Genomic DNA, 14,155 nt, shown 5'->3' with positions numbered 1-14,155 from the left:
GTTATGGGTGGGCCCAGTAGAAAGCCCCTTGGTAATAACCGGGTCCAGAGTATGGCTGTGGTTATGGGTGGGCCCAGTAGAAAGCCCCTTGGTAATGACCAGGTCCAGAGTATGGCTGTGGTTATGGGTGGGCCCAGTAGAAAGCCCCTTGATAATAACCAGGTCCAGAGTATGGCTGTTGTTATGGGTGGGCCCAGTAGAAAGCCCCTTGGTAATGACCAGGTCCAGAGTATGGCTGTGGTTATGGGTGGGCCCAGTAACATGTTGGATAAAGTCCATAGAGCTAAAATGATTCACAAATTCAATGGCCTTGGAGTCAGTCTCTTTGTCAACATGAATATTAAAATCGCCCAACACAATGATTTTATCATACTTCTCAAGGACAATAGACAATAGTTTAGAGAAATCGGGAAAGAAAGTGGGCTATACAGGGTTATGGCCAGCACTGGTGGCTGGAATGTTAACAGTATAATATGATGCTCTGGTCTGGTGGCTGACATTTAAACAGTATAACATGATGCTCTGATGGCTGACATTTAAACAGTATAACATGATGCTCTGGTGGCTGACATTTAAACAGTATAACATGATGCTCTGTCTGGTGGCTGACATTTAAACAGTATAACATGATGCTCTGGTGGCTGACATTTAAACAGTATAACATGATGCTCTGGTCTGGTGGCTGACATTTAAACAGTATAACATGATGCTCTGGTGGCTGACATTTAAACAGTATAACATGATGCTCTGGTCTGGTGGCTGACATTTAAACAGTATAACATGATGCTCTGGTCTGGTGGCTGACATTTAAACAGTATGACATGATGCTCTGGTGGCTGACATTTAAACAGTATAACATGATGCTTTGATGGCTGACATTTAAACAGTATAACATGATGTTCTGGTCTGGTGGCTGACATTTAAACAGTATAACATGATGCTCTGGTCTGGTGGCTGACATTTAAACAGTATGACATGATGCTCTGGTGGCTGACATTTAAACAGTATGACATGATGCTCTGGTGGCTGACATTTAAACAGTATAACATGATGTTCTGGTCTGGTGGCTGACATTTAAACAGTATAACATGATGCTCTGGTCTGGTGGCTGACATTTAAACAGTATGACATGATGCTCTGGTGGCTGACATTTAAACAGTATAACATGATGTTCTGGTCTGGTGGCTGACATTTAAACAGTATAACATGATGCTCTGGTCTGGTGGCTGACATTTAAACAGTATAGGATGATACTCAAAAGACCCAGAGTCACCATATGAAACTTCTTTACAACTGACAGCATTAGTAAAAATAGAGGCTGTTCAGAGCAGGAGATCTGTGGCTGTTTGAGGTTAGAGCTATTTGTGAACAACATCACCCACACCCCCTCCCCTTTGTTGACTGCTGCAGCACGGTCTATTTTAGTCTCCATGGGAACCTTCGCATACTGTATGATGTACATTCAGACTTCTAAACACTTAAAACACCAGTCAAACACATGGTTGTATCAGTCATTATAATTGGACTGTATGTTGGGGTGTATAAATGTATCTACCTACACATTAACTGAGACATGTTGGGGTCTATAACTGTTCCTGTGGTGTTGGAGGTCTTCACTGTAGTAGACTGGATCAGCTCCTCTGTCCCTCACTCATCTCTCTCTCCTCTCTCTTTACCTAGTGACCCTGTTCATCAGAACATCATGGTGTTGGAGGTCTTCACTGTAGTAGACTGGATCAGCTCCTCTGTCCCTCACTCATCTCTCTCTCCTCTCTCTTTACCTAGTGACCCTGTTCATCAGAACGTCATGGTGGATGGAAAAAGATGCTCTCTTCAGCAGCGGTGAATAACCACAACCCTGTCAGTCCATCTCTTTACTTCTCCTTTCTCTTCTCTTCTCTCTCCCTCCTCCCTTTTTCACACCAACACACTTATCTTTAGACGCTGCAGCCTTGACCGCCATCAACAGCAACAGAGAGGTGTGAAGTTTCCACAACAGAGTTAGAGTTAGTTTATCATGTACTTCTCTTTAGATGCTGCGGCCTTGACCTCCATCAACAGAGTTAGAGTTAGTTTATCTCTGGGGCGGCAGGGTAGCCTAGTGGTTAGAGCATTGGACTAGTAACCGCAAGGTTGCAAGTTCAAATCCCTGAGCTGACAAGGTACAAAATCTGTCGTTCTGCCCCTGAACAGGCTGTTCCTAGGCCGTCATTGAAAATAAGAATTTGTTCTTAACTGACTTGCCTAGTAAAATAAAGGTAAAGAAATAAATTTTAAAAACACCACTGACTGGAACCATCAAAAACAAGACTTGGTTTATCATGAGAACATACAGACACCACTGACTGGAACTATCAGCAAAAAGAGTTAGTTTATCATGAGAACATACAGACACCACTGACTGGAACCAGCTGACAGTATCAGTTGTAAAGGCTCCATTACTACTAACAGAAGGAAAGTTGTAGTGTTATGTCCATGATGAATGATGTAAAGGCTTCATTACTACTAACAGATGGACAGTTGTAGTGTTTTGTCCATGATGAATGATGTAAAGGCTTCATTACTACTAACAGAAGGAAAGTTGTAGTGTTTTGTCCATGATGAATGATTGTAAAGTCTTCAATGTGTTTTATATAGTAATTGTTTATGTCCAATTGGATATTTCTATAATGTAATTGTGTGTGTTTATCTTGAGCAACACCAGTTTATGGTGCCAACTTACCAAATAAAGCTTCCTAGACCAAGTGGTTCTATGTGTTGTATCCTGATTTAACCACTAGATGGCAGTGTTCCATGTGTTGTATCATCATCTGTCCACTAGATGGCAGTGGCTATTGTTCTGTCACTCAGGGGGACAATACGTCACCTCAAAATCTACAGGGAGAGCTAGAAAGTTCAAGCCCCTTGGGTGCTGCCATAGATTTACATTAGAAGTGCCCATCCAAGAAGGCTCAAGGTCACTGGCCGCAGACAAATTAAATTCCCGCTATATCTACCGTAGCTTTGATTGGACTGATCATTTCAACATCGTGCTTTCAAAATCTAATTCCAAGTCGAGAGCTCTGACCGGAAGATCACTGACATCAGGTTTTTTTTTCAGAAAGCACCGTAAATCCAGAGAATGACACAAGAACCGCCACCTCCAAAAATGTATTGTATGCTGCTGCATAATGATGTAATATGCCAGGTAGATATGTAGCTGTAGCTAAGAAAGTAATACTAAGGGTATGTTGTCTAGTAGCCCATGTGCCTCACCCTAATAATTTGGTCCCTTTCCCCTTCATACACGTCAAATAACACAATTTGACATGTGCCTCACCCTAATCCCAATCCTCGTGAGTATTAGCTAGGTAGCCACTTGTTGTTCGCCTTTTGGAAATGAACTTCAGTTAATGAAAATAAATTGCTAGCCAGCTACTTAACCCTGTTGTCCAAAGCTAACGTTATAAGCAGCCAGCTAGCTTCATCTGGCTAGTGAGGCTCGATCGGACCGGGTTATGTGTTGTGAAGGAAGCCACAATAAGGATTAGGCATAATAGTGGAATTTGCTGTTTGCCTTCAAAATAAAATTACCTCTTTGAAATTTGATGCAGAGGGTTACAATTGGTGGAATCGTGCAATATTTAGACTAGATAGTGTTAACAAGGTTGGAATGTGAACCAATGAAATGGGGAATCAGTCTACTCGGTGACACCCACAGAACACAACTGTGAAGAGTTTCCGCAAATATTAGCGTTGTAGCTCTCATCGCTGGACTGTGACTGTGTGAAATCACCTCCCCAGTCAGCCTATTGTGTGTATTGACATTCATATTGCACTGTACAGCTTTACCTAAGGAGTGGGGATCAATGAAATTGAATATCAGTCTACTCAATACCCAATATATTTTTTCTCAACATGTTTTTCCTCTGGAATAGTGTTCAATACAGATAGGTTGACAAGACATGTTGCTCAATTCAGTTGTTTCAGAGTCCCACAAAACATTTTTTTATTTAACTAGGCAAGTCAGTTAAGAGCAAATTCTTATTTACAATGATGCCCTACCGGTGATCAGTGGGATAACTGCCTTGTTCAGGGGTAGAACGACATATTTTTACATTGTCAGCTCGGGGATTCGATCCAGCAACCTTTTTGGTTACTGGCCCAATGCTTTAACCATTGGGCTACCTGCCACCCCAATAAGAACTACGCTGTTCTCTGGGTGTCACTGAGTAGACTGATACCCCATGTCATTGATCTACAATCCATAGGTAAGGCTGTACAGTGAAATAAGTATCATAATAATAATAATATAAGCCCCCAATGCAATTCTGAAGTCTAATACATCCAGAGTAAATTCAACAGATTTTTGTCAAATTAACAAATTATTTTATTTGGTTGATTTTATATCACATTCCAACCTTGTTTAGTATACTATTTGTATTAATTTGCATCACAGTCAATGACATACTTTTATTTTGAAGGCTAAACACAAAGTCCACTATTGTGGCTAATCCTTATTGTGGCTAGCTTCACATAGATGGGTCCGACCAACATTAATCAAATAAGAACTGTCTTATAAATTAGGTTTATTTTAGATGATGACACCTAGCTAGATAGTTAGCTAGCTAACTATAGCTACTAAAACAGATTGTCATTTTGTTTTTGGGGAAGAACATTGTTTGCATCCTTGAGTTAGCCACATTTTATGACCAGCACTGTTGGTGCGCGAGACAACTTTACCAGCATCATAGCATATTTGTATCGATGAATCATTGTGACATATGAAATACGAGTGAATCAGTGTAATCAGTGTGTAATAACTATGTAAAAAAATTAAGCAAATTGCTAAATTATTATGTGACGCGCAGTAAACACACAATACCCCATAATGACATAGTGAAAACAGTTTTATTTTGTTTTTTTGCAAATTTATAAAAACTTGAAAACAGAAATATGTTATTTACATATTATTGTAATTGTATTATATTTACCATTCAGACCCTTTGCTATAAAACTTGAAATTGAGCTCAGGTCCATCCTGTTTCCATTGACCATCCTTGAGATGTGGAAAACTTCCAGAAGGACAACCATCTCTGCAGCCTTCCACCAATCAGGCCTTTATGGTGGAATGGCCAGACGGAAGCCACTCCTCAGTACTCTGCACATGACAGCCCTCTTTGAGTTTGCCAAAAGGCACCTAAAGACTCTCAGACCAGAATCAAGATTCTCTCGTTTGATGAATAAGATTTAACTCTCTGGCCTGAAAGTCATGTTTGGAGGAAACCTGGTGGTGGCAGCATCACTACAGTGAAGCATGGTGGTGGCACCATCCCTATGGTTAAGCATTGTGGTGGCAGCATCATGCTGGGGGAAGTTTTTCAGTGGCAGGGACTGGGAGACTAGTCAGGATCGAGGGACAGATGAACGGAGCAATTACAGACAGATCCTTGATGAAAACCAACATTGTCATCGTTATAGTGCAATTTCTGTATTGTTTAGTGTTGTGTTGTGTCGTGTCGTGGCTTTGTTGGCATGAATTACACTCATTTTATGTTGCTGCATGATACTTATCTAATGATTCAGGAATAATTCAATATTAGAGATATACTCAAGATATATATATATCTTTCAGCATGACAACGATCCCAAACACACCGCCCGGGCAACGAAGGAGTGGCTTCGTAAGAAGCATTTCAAGGTCCTGGAGTGGCCTAGCCAGTCTCCAGATCTCGTCCCCATAGAAAATCTTTGGAGGGAGTTGAAAGTCCATGTTGCCCAGCAACAGCCCCAAAACATCACTGCTCTAGAGGAGATCTGCATGGAGGAATGGGCCAAAATACCAGCAACAGTGTGTGAAAACCTTGTGAAGACTTACAGAAAACGTTTGACCTCTGTCATTGCCAACAAAGGGCATATAACAAAGTATTGAGATAAACTTTTGTTATTGACCAAATACTGGTTTTCTGGATTTTTTAGAAGATACTTAGAATTTAGAAGATACTCAAGGCCCTGGGGGCTGTAAGGGGGAACCTGGAATGGAGCATTTAGAAGATACTCAATGCCCTGTGGGCTGTAGGGGGAACCTGGAATGGAGGATTTAGAAGATACTCAAGGCCCTGGGGGCTGTAGGGGGAACCTGGAATGGAGTATTTAGAAGATACTCAAGGCCCTGGAGGCTGTAGGGGGAACCTGGAATGGAGCATTTAGAAGATACTCAAGGCCCTGGGGGCTGTAGGGGGAACCTGGAATGGAGCATTCAGAACAAATTCAAAAACAGGATACATGATTAAGGAAAATTATTAATTTATTCTATATGCTACAAAGACAAAATTAATACTTTACTGAGATTATTCATTGAAAAATAATTATCATTTTGCACAAAACAAGCACAATGAAACAATTAGTTTAATGTTTAAATCAAATCAAATTATGAAGAACTACTATAGAGACCAAAATGGGAAAATGTAGTAAATAATTATAATAAGTGAATTCCCCTCTCCTGTATGTTTTCTCTCTCTGTAACATGTAACGGTATAACATTATACTGAACCTGTAACAATAATGCCTGAACCACAACACCTATCAGTTGATCTGTATAGACATGAGAAGTGAAGGCATTTACAATGTATCAACCATAATGCTATACAGTATATGACCAGTATATGACTGATGTTAAAGGACAGCTGCTGAATGAATAATACAACACACATTATATTAAAACGCATTCCAATCAGAATAATACATGTATCAGTTAATAGATCACATTTGATCAAATGCCACTATTGTTCCAGCAGGTGGAGCTACAATGTAACAACATACAGCATTGTGACTCACAGTTCTATATTAGAATTCCATGAGTTCCATTCTGATGGTTGTTATGGTGATCAGGTGATCTCAGCCTCACTCTTCTTCAACACGATCACCTGTTCAACACAGAAGTAGTTCATCAGTGTGGCCATGTATTTACTTATCCAATACAGAACCACTTAGAAATGTAAATCATATCAGATGATTTACTATTCAATACTGTGCTACTTAGAATCATATCAAATTATTTCCAATGAGGCTCTAGTTTATGTCCAGCTCTCCCTTATCAATACCTGGGTTATTTACTCCTTATCAATACAGGGGTTATTTACAATTTATTAATACCAGGTTTATTTACTAAATATCAGTACCTGGGCAACAGTACCGGTACCAGTACCACCAATATTTACTCATTATCAATACCTGGGCTATTTACTGCTCATCAATACCCAGGATATTTACACCTTATCAATACCAGGGATATTGACTCCTTATCAATTCCTGGGCTATTTACTCCTTATCAATACCAGGGTTATTTACTCCTTATCAATACCCAGGATATTTACTACTTAACAATACCTGGGCTATTTTCTCCTCTTACTTCTACTAAGAGGTAACATAATATAGTATACACTGTGATCAGAATACCATATTGTGACCCTGCAGCTGTTGTGTTGTAAGATAGAAACTCACCTAACTGGTCTTGGTGGGTCTTCCTGGGTACCCTGGTTTCACCTAAACAGTTATCAACACTTAACAACATGGTTCAATCAGATCTACAGTTATCAACACTTTACAACATGGTTCAATCAGATCTACAGTTATCAACACTTAACAACATGGTTCAATCAGAGATACACTTATCAACACGTAACAACATGGTTCAATCTGTAAGGATCGATGCCGGGGACGAGAAGCAGGTACAGGGAGGGAACATTTAATGAATATCGGAACAGGACAGGAACACACAATGACATTAATGCTGGTACACAGGAGATGAAATAGGGAAGGCAATCAAAAAACGAAAGGAGTAAAGGTGAGTCCAATGATGCGCTGCGTGATGGTGACCGTTGATGAAGCGCGTAACGATGGTGACAGGTGTGCATAATGAAGTCTGGCACCCTCGAGCACCAGAGAAGGAGAGCGGGAGCAGGCGTGACAGTACCACCCTTCTAGGGGCGCCACCCAGCATTCCACCTGGGTGCATGGATGCATGGGCACTGGACGGCTGGGATGAGAAGCCCGATGAACATGCAGAGGCATGTGAGCCTGACAATCCCGCCCAGACGTGGGAGCCTGATGGCCGGCTGAAGCATGACGTGTGGCATCAGCCGAGCCAGCTAACGTGTGGAATCCCTACAAGCTAGCTAAGGCACCCCCGGTTCCCTCAGCGACAGCACCCAGACACACCGTTGCCAATCCCAGATGCTTCTGTTAATGGTATGGATCCACGCCGGGATAGAAGAAGGTACAGGAAGTGAACATTTAATGAATAACGGACATGGAACAGGAAAGAACAGCATCTGGACAGGAACACACAATGACATTAACGTACAGGCAACATACAGGGAAGCAGACCGAAATAGGGAAGGCAATCAAAACACGAAAAAACACGAAATTAGTCCAGGTGAGTGCTGTGATGCTGTAACGAAGGCAATCGAGCGCCAGATAGGGAGCAGGCGTGACACAGTTTTCAACACTAACAACATGGTACAATCAGAGCTAGTTATCAACACTTTACAACATGGTTCAATCAGAGCTACAGTTATCAGCACTTTACAACATGGTTCAATCAGAGCTACAGTTATCAGCACTTTACAACATGGTTCAATCAGAGCTACAGTTATCAGCACTTTACAACATGGTTCAATCAGAGCTACAGTTATCAGCACTTTACAACATGGTTCAATCAGAGCTACAGTTATCAACACTTTACAACATGGTTCAATCAGAGCTACAGTTATCAACACTTTACAACATGGTTCAATTAGAGCGAGTTATCAACACTTTACAACCTGACTCAGTCAGAGATAGTTATCAGCACTTTAAAACATAACTCAGTCAGAACTACTGCAGAATTGTGAGTCATTTTTATATTATTCCTATTTACAACAGGTATTCTGTTGGAATGAGGCGATCCTGTATAAACTCAGGTTCTCACCTTGAGTCCTGCTCCTGCAGCCTTTCACCAGCAGTATGATGGTCACCAGCAGGTAGGGAGACCCCACCAGTAGACTACAGAGCAGCCTGGGTAGAGACATGGACAACACTGGAGATGGTGCTGGTAGAGACATGGACAACACTGGAGATGGTGCTGGAGAGAGACATAAAAATACACACCCATATACACAGACACACACAAATATACATACACACACACACACGTGTAAAATGTGCAGTATATTTATACTGGAGACTGACAAATTTGGCATGGGTCCTCAAATCCTCAAAAGGTTCTACATTGAGAGCAACCTGACTGGTTGCATCACTGCCTGGTATGACAACTGCTCGGCCTCTGACCGCAAAACACTACAGAGGGTAGTACGTATGGCCCAGTACATTGCTGGGACCAAGCTTCCTGCCTCTGTACTAGGCAGTGTCAGAGGAAGGCCCTAAAAATTGTCAAAGACTCCAGCCACTCCAGTCATAGACTGTTCTCTCTACTTCCGCATGGCAAGCGGTACCGGAGTGCCAAGTCTAGGACAAAAAGGCTTCTCAACAGTTTTTACCCCCAAGCCATAAGACTCCCAAACATCTAGTCAAATGGCTACCCAGACTATTCACTTTGCCCCCCTCCCCTCTCCACACCACTGCCACTCTCTGTTGTCATCTAGTCACTTTAGTTAACTCTACCTACAGGTACATACTACCTCAACATTGACTCTGTACCGGCACCCCCATGTATATATTGTTATTTTTTACTTCTGCTTTAATTACTTGTTACTTTTATCTCTTATTCTTAACCATATTTTTTGAAAAAATGCATTGTTGGTTAGGGGCTTGTAAGTCAGCATTTCACTGAAAGGTCTATACCCAGGATATTTACTGTTGTATTCAGTGCATGTGACTAATACAATTTGATTTGATATTTTCATGGTTAGTTACAGCAACTACATTGTAAATACAAGTAACTACCACGTCAGTAACCATCTAAGTAATAACCCTGAGGGGGTGTGGTATATGGACAATATACCATGGAAAGGGCTTTTCTTATGGTTTGTCATATTCTCAGGGGGTGTGGTATATGGCCAATATACCACGGCTAAGGGCTTTTCTTATGGTTTGTCATATTCTCAGGGGGTGTGGTATATGGCCAATATACCACGGCTAAGGGCTTTTCTTATGGTTTGTCATATTCTCAGGGGGTGTGGTATATGGCCAATATACCACGGCTAAGAACTTTTCTTATGGTTTGTCATATTCTCAGGGGGTGTGGTATATGGCCAATATACCACGGCTAAGGGCTTTTCTTATGGTTTGTCATATTCTCAGGGGGTGTGGTATATGGCCAATATACCACAGCTAAGGGCTTTTCATATGGTTTGTCATATTCTCACCTGTCACTGTCATCCAGCTCTCTGGTGATTCTCCTTTAGAGCTGGAACACTTGTAGAGTCCTTCATCTGACTTGGATACTGCAGGGATGGTCATCTCTCCTGAAGACTCAGCCCTGATGAGGGATCCATCTTTGTAGAAAACAGCTGTGAGGTCAGAGGGAGTTCCCTGATATCTGCAGCGCAGAGTCACAGAATCTCCCTCAGTCACAGGAAGGGCAGGGCTCTCCAGGATCACAGCTCCAGCTGTATATAATATATAAACATCATATATAAACAGGTCTCTCCAGGATCACAGCTCCAGCTGTATATAATATATAAACATCATATATAAACAGGTCTCTCCAGGATCACAGCTCCAGCTGTATATAATATATAAACATCATATATAAACAGGTCTCTCCAGGATCACAGCTCCAGCTGTATATAATATATAAACAGGTCTCTCCAGGATCACAGCTCCAGCTGTATATAATATATAAACATCATATATAAACAGGTCTCTCCAGGATCACAGCTCCAGCTGTATATAATATATAAACAGGTCTCTCCAGGATCACAGCTCCAGCTGTATATAATATATAAACATCATATATAAACAGGTCTCTCCAGGATCACAGCACCAGCTGTATATAATATATAAACATCATATATTAACATAACATCAGCTCTCTGAAACCAGATGAACCACTAAACACTATAATGTTAGTAGATGGTGTTTGTGGACATACCATGTACTGTGATGTTGACAGCATTGCTGTGTTCTCCAGACCCAGACTCACACCAGTACTTTCCACTGTGTGATGGTGTTAGTGACACGTTGCATGAAGACCCTTGTTGCTTTCCCCAGTTTCCTCCACAATCTGAACGCTCCCCAGAGACTGTGTATCTCTTCAGTATCCATCCAGCAGAGTTCCCCTGAACCTCACAGCTCAGAGAGACAGACTCATATTTAAAGAACTGAGATCTGTCAGGACTGACACTCAGAAATGCTGGATTAAATATAATTGAGAAAGAGAGGGAGAGAGAAACATGATCTGGTCAGTCTGATATCTGTTCTCTTGTAATATATTCCAGTCTGAGTTAAAATTTGATTTGTTCTACCAGCCTACACCAGATTCAGATTATTGATCCCCAGGATGTGTATAATATATAAACAGGACTCTCCAGGATCACAGCTCCAGCTGTATATAATATATAAACATCATATATAAACAGGTCTCTCCAGGATCACAGCTCCAGCTGTATATAATATATAAACAGGTCACTCCAGGATCACAGCTCCAGCTGTATATAATATATAAACAGGACTCTCCAGGATCACAGCTCCAGCTGTATATAATATATAAACATCATATATAAACAGGACTCTCCAGGATCACAGCTCCAGCTGTATATAATATATAAACATCATATATAAACAGGTCTCTCCAGGATCACAGCTCCAGCTGTATATAATATATAAACATCATATACAAACAGGACTCTCCAGGATCACAGCACCAGCTGTATATAATATATAAACAGGTCACTCCAGGATCACAGCTCCAGCTGTATATAATATATAAACATCATATACAAACAGGACTCTCCAGGATCACAGCACCAGCTGTATATAATATATAAACAGGTCACTCCAGGATCACAGCTCCAGCTGTATATAATATATAAACAGGTCACTCCAGGATCACAGCACCAGCTGTATATAATATATAAACAGGTCACTCCAGGATCACAGCTCCAGCTGTATATAATATATAAACAGGACTCTCCAGGATCACAGCTCCAGCTGTATATAATATATAAACATCATATATAAACAGGTCTCTCCAGGATCACAGCACCAGCTGTATATAATATATAAACAGGTCACTCCAGGATCACAGCTCCAGCTGTATATAATATATAAACAGGACTCTCCAGGATCACAGCTCCAGCTGTATATAATATATAAACATCATATATAAACAGGACTCTCCAGGATCACAGCTCCAGCTGTATATAATATATAAACATCATATATAAACAGGTCTCTCCAGGATCACAGCTCCAGCTGTATATAATATATAAACATCATATACAAACAGGACTCTCCAGGATCACAGCTCCTTAATTAATCTTAATTAATCCTTAATTAAGCTCCTTAATTACTTAAAAATCATACAATGTGATTTATGGATTTTTGTTGTAGATTCCGTCTCTCACAGTTGAAGTGTACCTATGATTAAAAATTAGAGACCGCTACATGCTTTGTACGTAGGAAAACCTGAAAAATCAGCAGTGTGCCAAATACTTGTTCTCCCCACTTTATAAACATAAGATCAGCTATCTGAAACTAGATGAACCACGAAACACTATAATGTCAGTAGATGGTGTTTGTGGACATACCATGTACTGTGATGTTGACAGCATTGCTGTGTTCTCCAGACCCAGACTCACACCAGTACACTCCACTGTCTGATGGCATTAGTGACACGATGCATGAAGACCCTTGTTGTTCTCCCCAATCAGTATTACACTCTGAAAGGTTTCCTCTCAATGTGTTCCTCACCACTCTCCATCCAGCAGAGTTCCCCTGAACCTCACAGCTCAGAAAGACAGATTCATATTCAAAGAACTGAGATCTGTCAGGACTGACACTCAGAGAGGCTGGAAGAGAGAAATCTGAGAAAGAGAGAAAGAGAGATAGAGAGAGAGAGGGAGAGAGAGAGAGAGAGAGAGGAAGTTGCATTGTCGAAGTAAATTATAAAATATTCTAACAGAGAGGCTATTCTCTATCTGTTTAACCTGGTGATGAGGGGAGGATACTATCCTGAGATCTGGAGACAACGCTTTTTATTCTAACAGAGATGCTGAAACACAGCAGAGAGGCTATTCTGTAGCTGTTTAATACCCACCCAAATTAGACCCTGACCAAACCAAAATGAGACATGAAAAGGATCTTTAAGGTCGGGGCATGACACCTGGTCTGTCATAATTTATTAGAGACAGTAGATCTAGCTGGTCTGTCATAATATAATAGAGACAGTAGATCTAGCTGGTCTGTCATATATATTAGAGACAGTAGATCTAGCTGGTCTGTCATATATATTAGAGACAGTAGATCTAGCTGGTCTGTCATAATATAATAGAGACCGTAGATCTAGCTGGTCTGTCATAATATAATAGAGACAGTAGATATAGCTGGTCTGTCATAATACAATAGAGACAGTAGATCTAGCTGGTCTGTCATAATACAACAGAGACAGTAGATCGAGCTGGTCTGTCATAATACAACAGAGACAGTAGATCGAGCTGGTCTGTCATATTGTAACGGCTTTCTAGGTGTGGTGAAGGATGGTCGGACCAAAACGCAGCGTGTAGATTGCGATCCATTTTTAATCAAACAAACGTAAACACGAAATAACACAAACACTACAAAACAATAAACGTAACGAAAACCGAAACAGCCTATACTTGTCAACTAACACAGCGGCAGGAACAAAGACACTAAGGACAATCACCCACGACAAACTCAAAGAATATGGCTGCCTAAATATGGTTCCCAATCAGAGACAACGACCAAATACATAAAGATAAACACAAAATACTTTGACCAGGGCGTGACACATATATATTAGAGACAGTAGATCTAGCTGGTCTGTCATAATATAATAGAGACAGTAGATCTAGCTGGTCTGTCACATATATTAGAGACAGTAGATCTAGCTGGTCTGTCATTTATATTAGAGACAGTAGATCTAGCTGGTCTGTCATAATATAATAGAGACAGTAGATCTAGCTGGTCTGTCATATTATAATAGAGACAGTAG

General features: G+C 40.8%; 2 protein-coding genes across 12 annotated transcripts in view; one reads left to right on the top strand and one right to left on the bottom strand.

Moving 5' to 3' along the window:
* Window positions 1–14,155, top strand: part of LOC109882060 (butyrophilin subfamily 1 member A1-like) — a 329,983-nt gene that overhangs the window by 196,901 nt on the left and 118,927 nt on the right. The window lies entirely within an intron of this gene.
* The window catches only part of LOC109882059 (Fc receptor-like protein 5), a 305,344-nt gene that overhangs the window by 287,962 nt on the left and 3,227 nt on the right, over window positions 1–14,155 (bottom strand). For 3 of the 4 annotated variants that reach the window (XM_031791552.1, XM_031791551.1, XM_031791553.1), the window contains exons 3-4: window positions 12,732–13,007; window positions 11,075–11,335 (exon numbers count right to left, since the gene is read on the bottom strand). In XM_031791552.1, coding sequence (XP_031647412.1) covers window positions 11,075–11,335; window positions 12,732–13,007 — 537 coding nt within the window. Of the gene's footprint in view, window positions 1–6,263; window positions 6,906–7,482; window positions 7,525–8,950; window positions 9,037–10,346; window positions 11,336–12,731; window positions 13,008–14,155 lie in introns of those variants that run through there. The other variant, XR_004203259.1, reaches the window with a different exon arrangement.

Source organism: Oncorhynchus kisutch, linkage group LG16 (genome assembly GCF_002021735.2).
Source record: "Oncorhynchus kisutch isolate 150728-3 linkage group LG16, Okis_V2, whole genome shotgun sequence".
NCBI lineage: Eukaryota > Metazoa > Chordata > Actinopteri > Salmoniformes > Salmonidae > Oncorhynchus > Oncorhynchus kisutch.
This window is presented reverse-complemented; position numbering and strand designations above follow the sequence as displayed.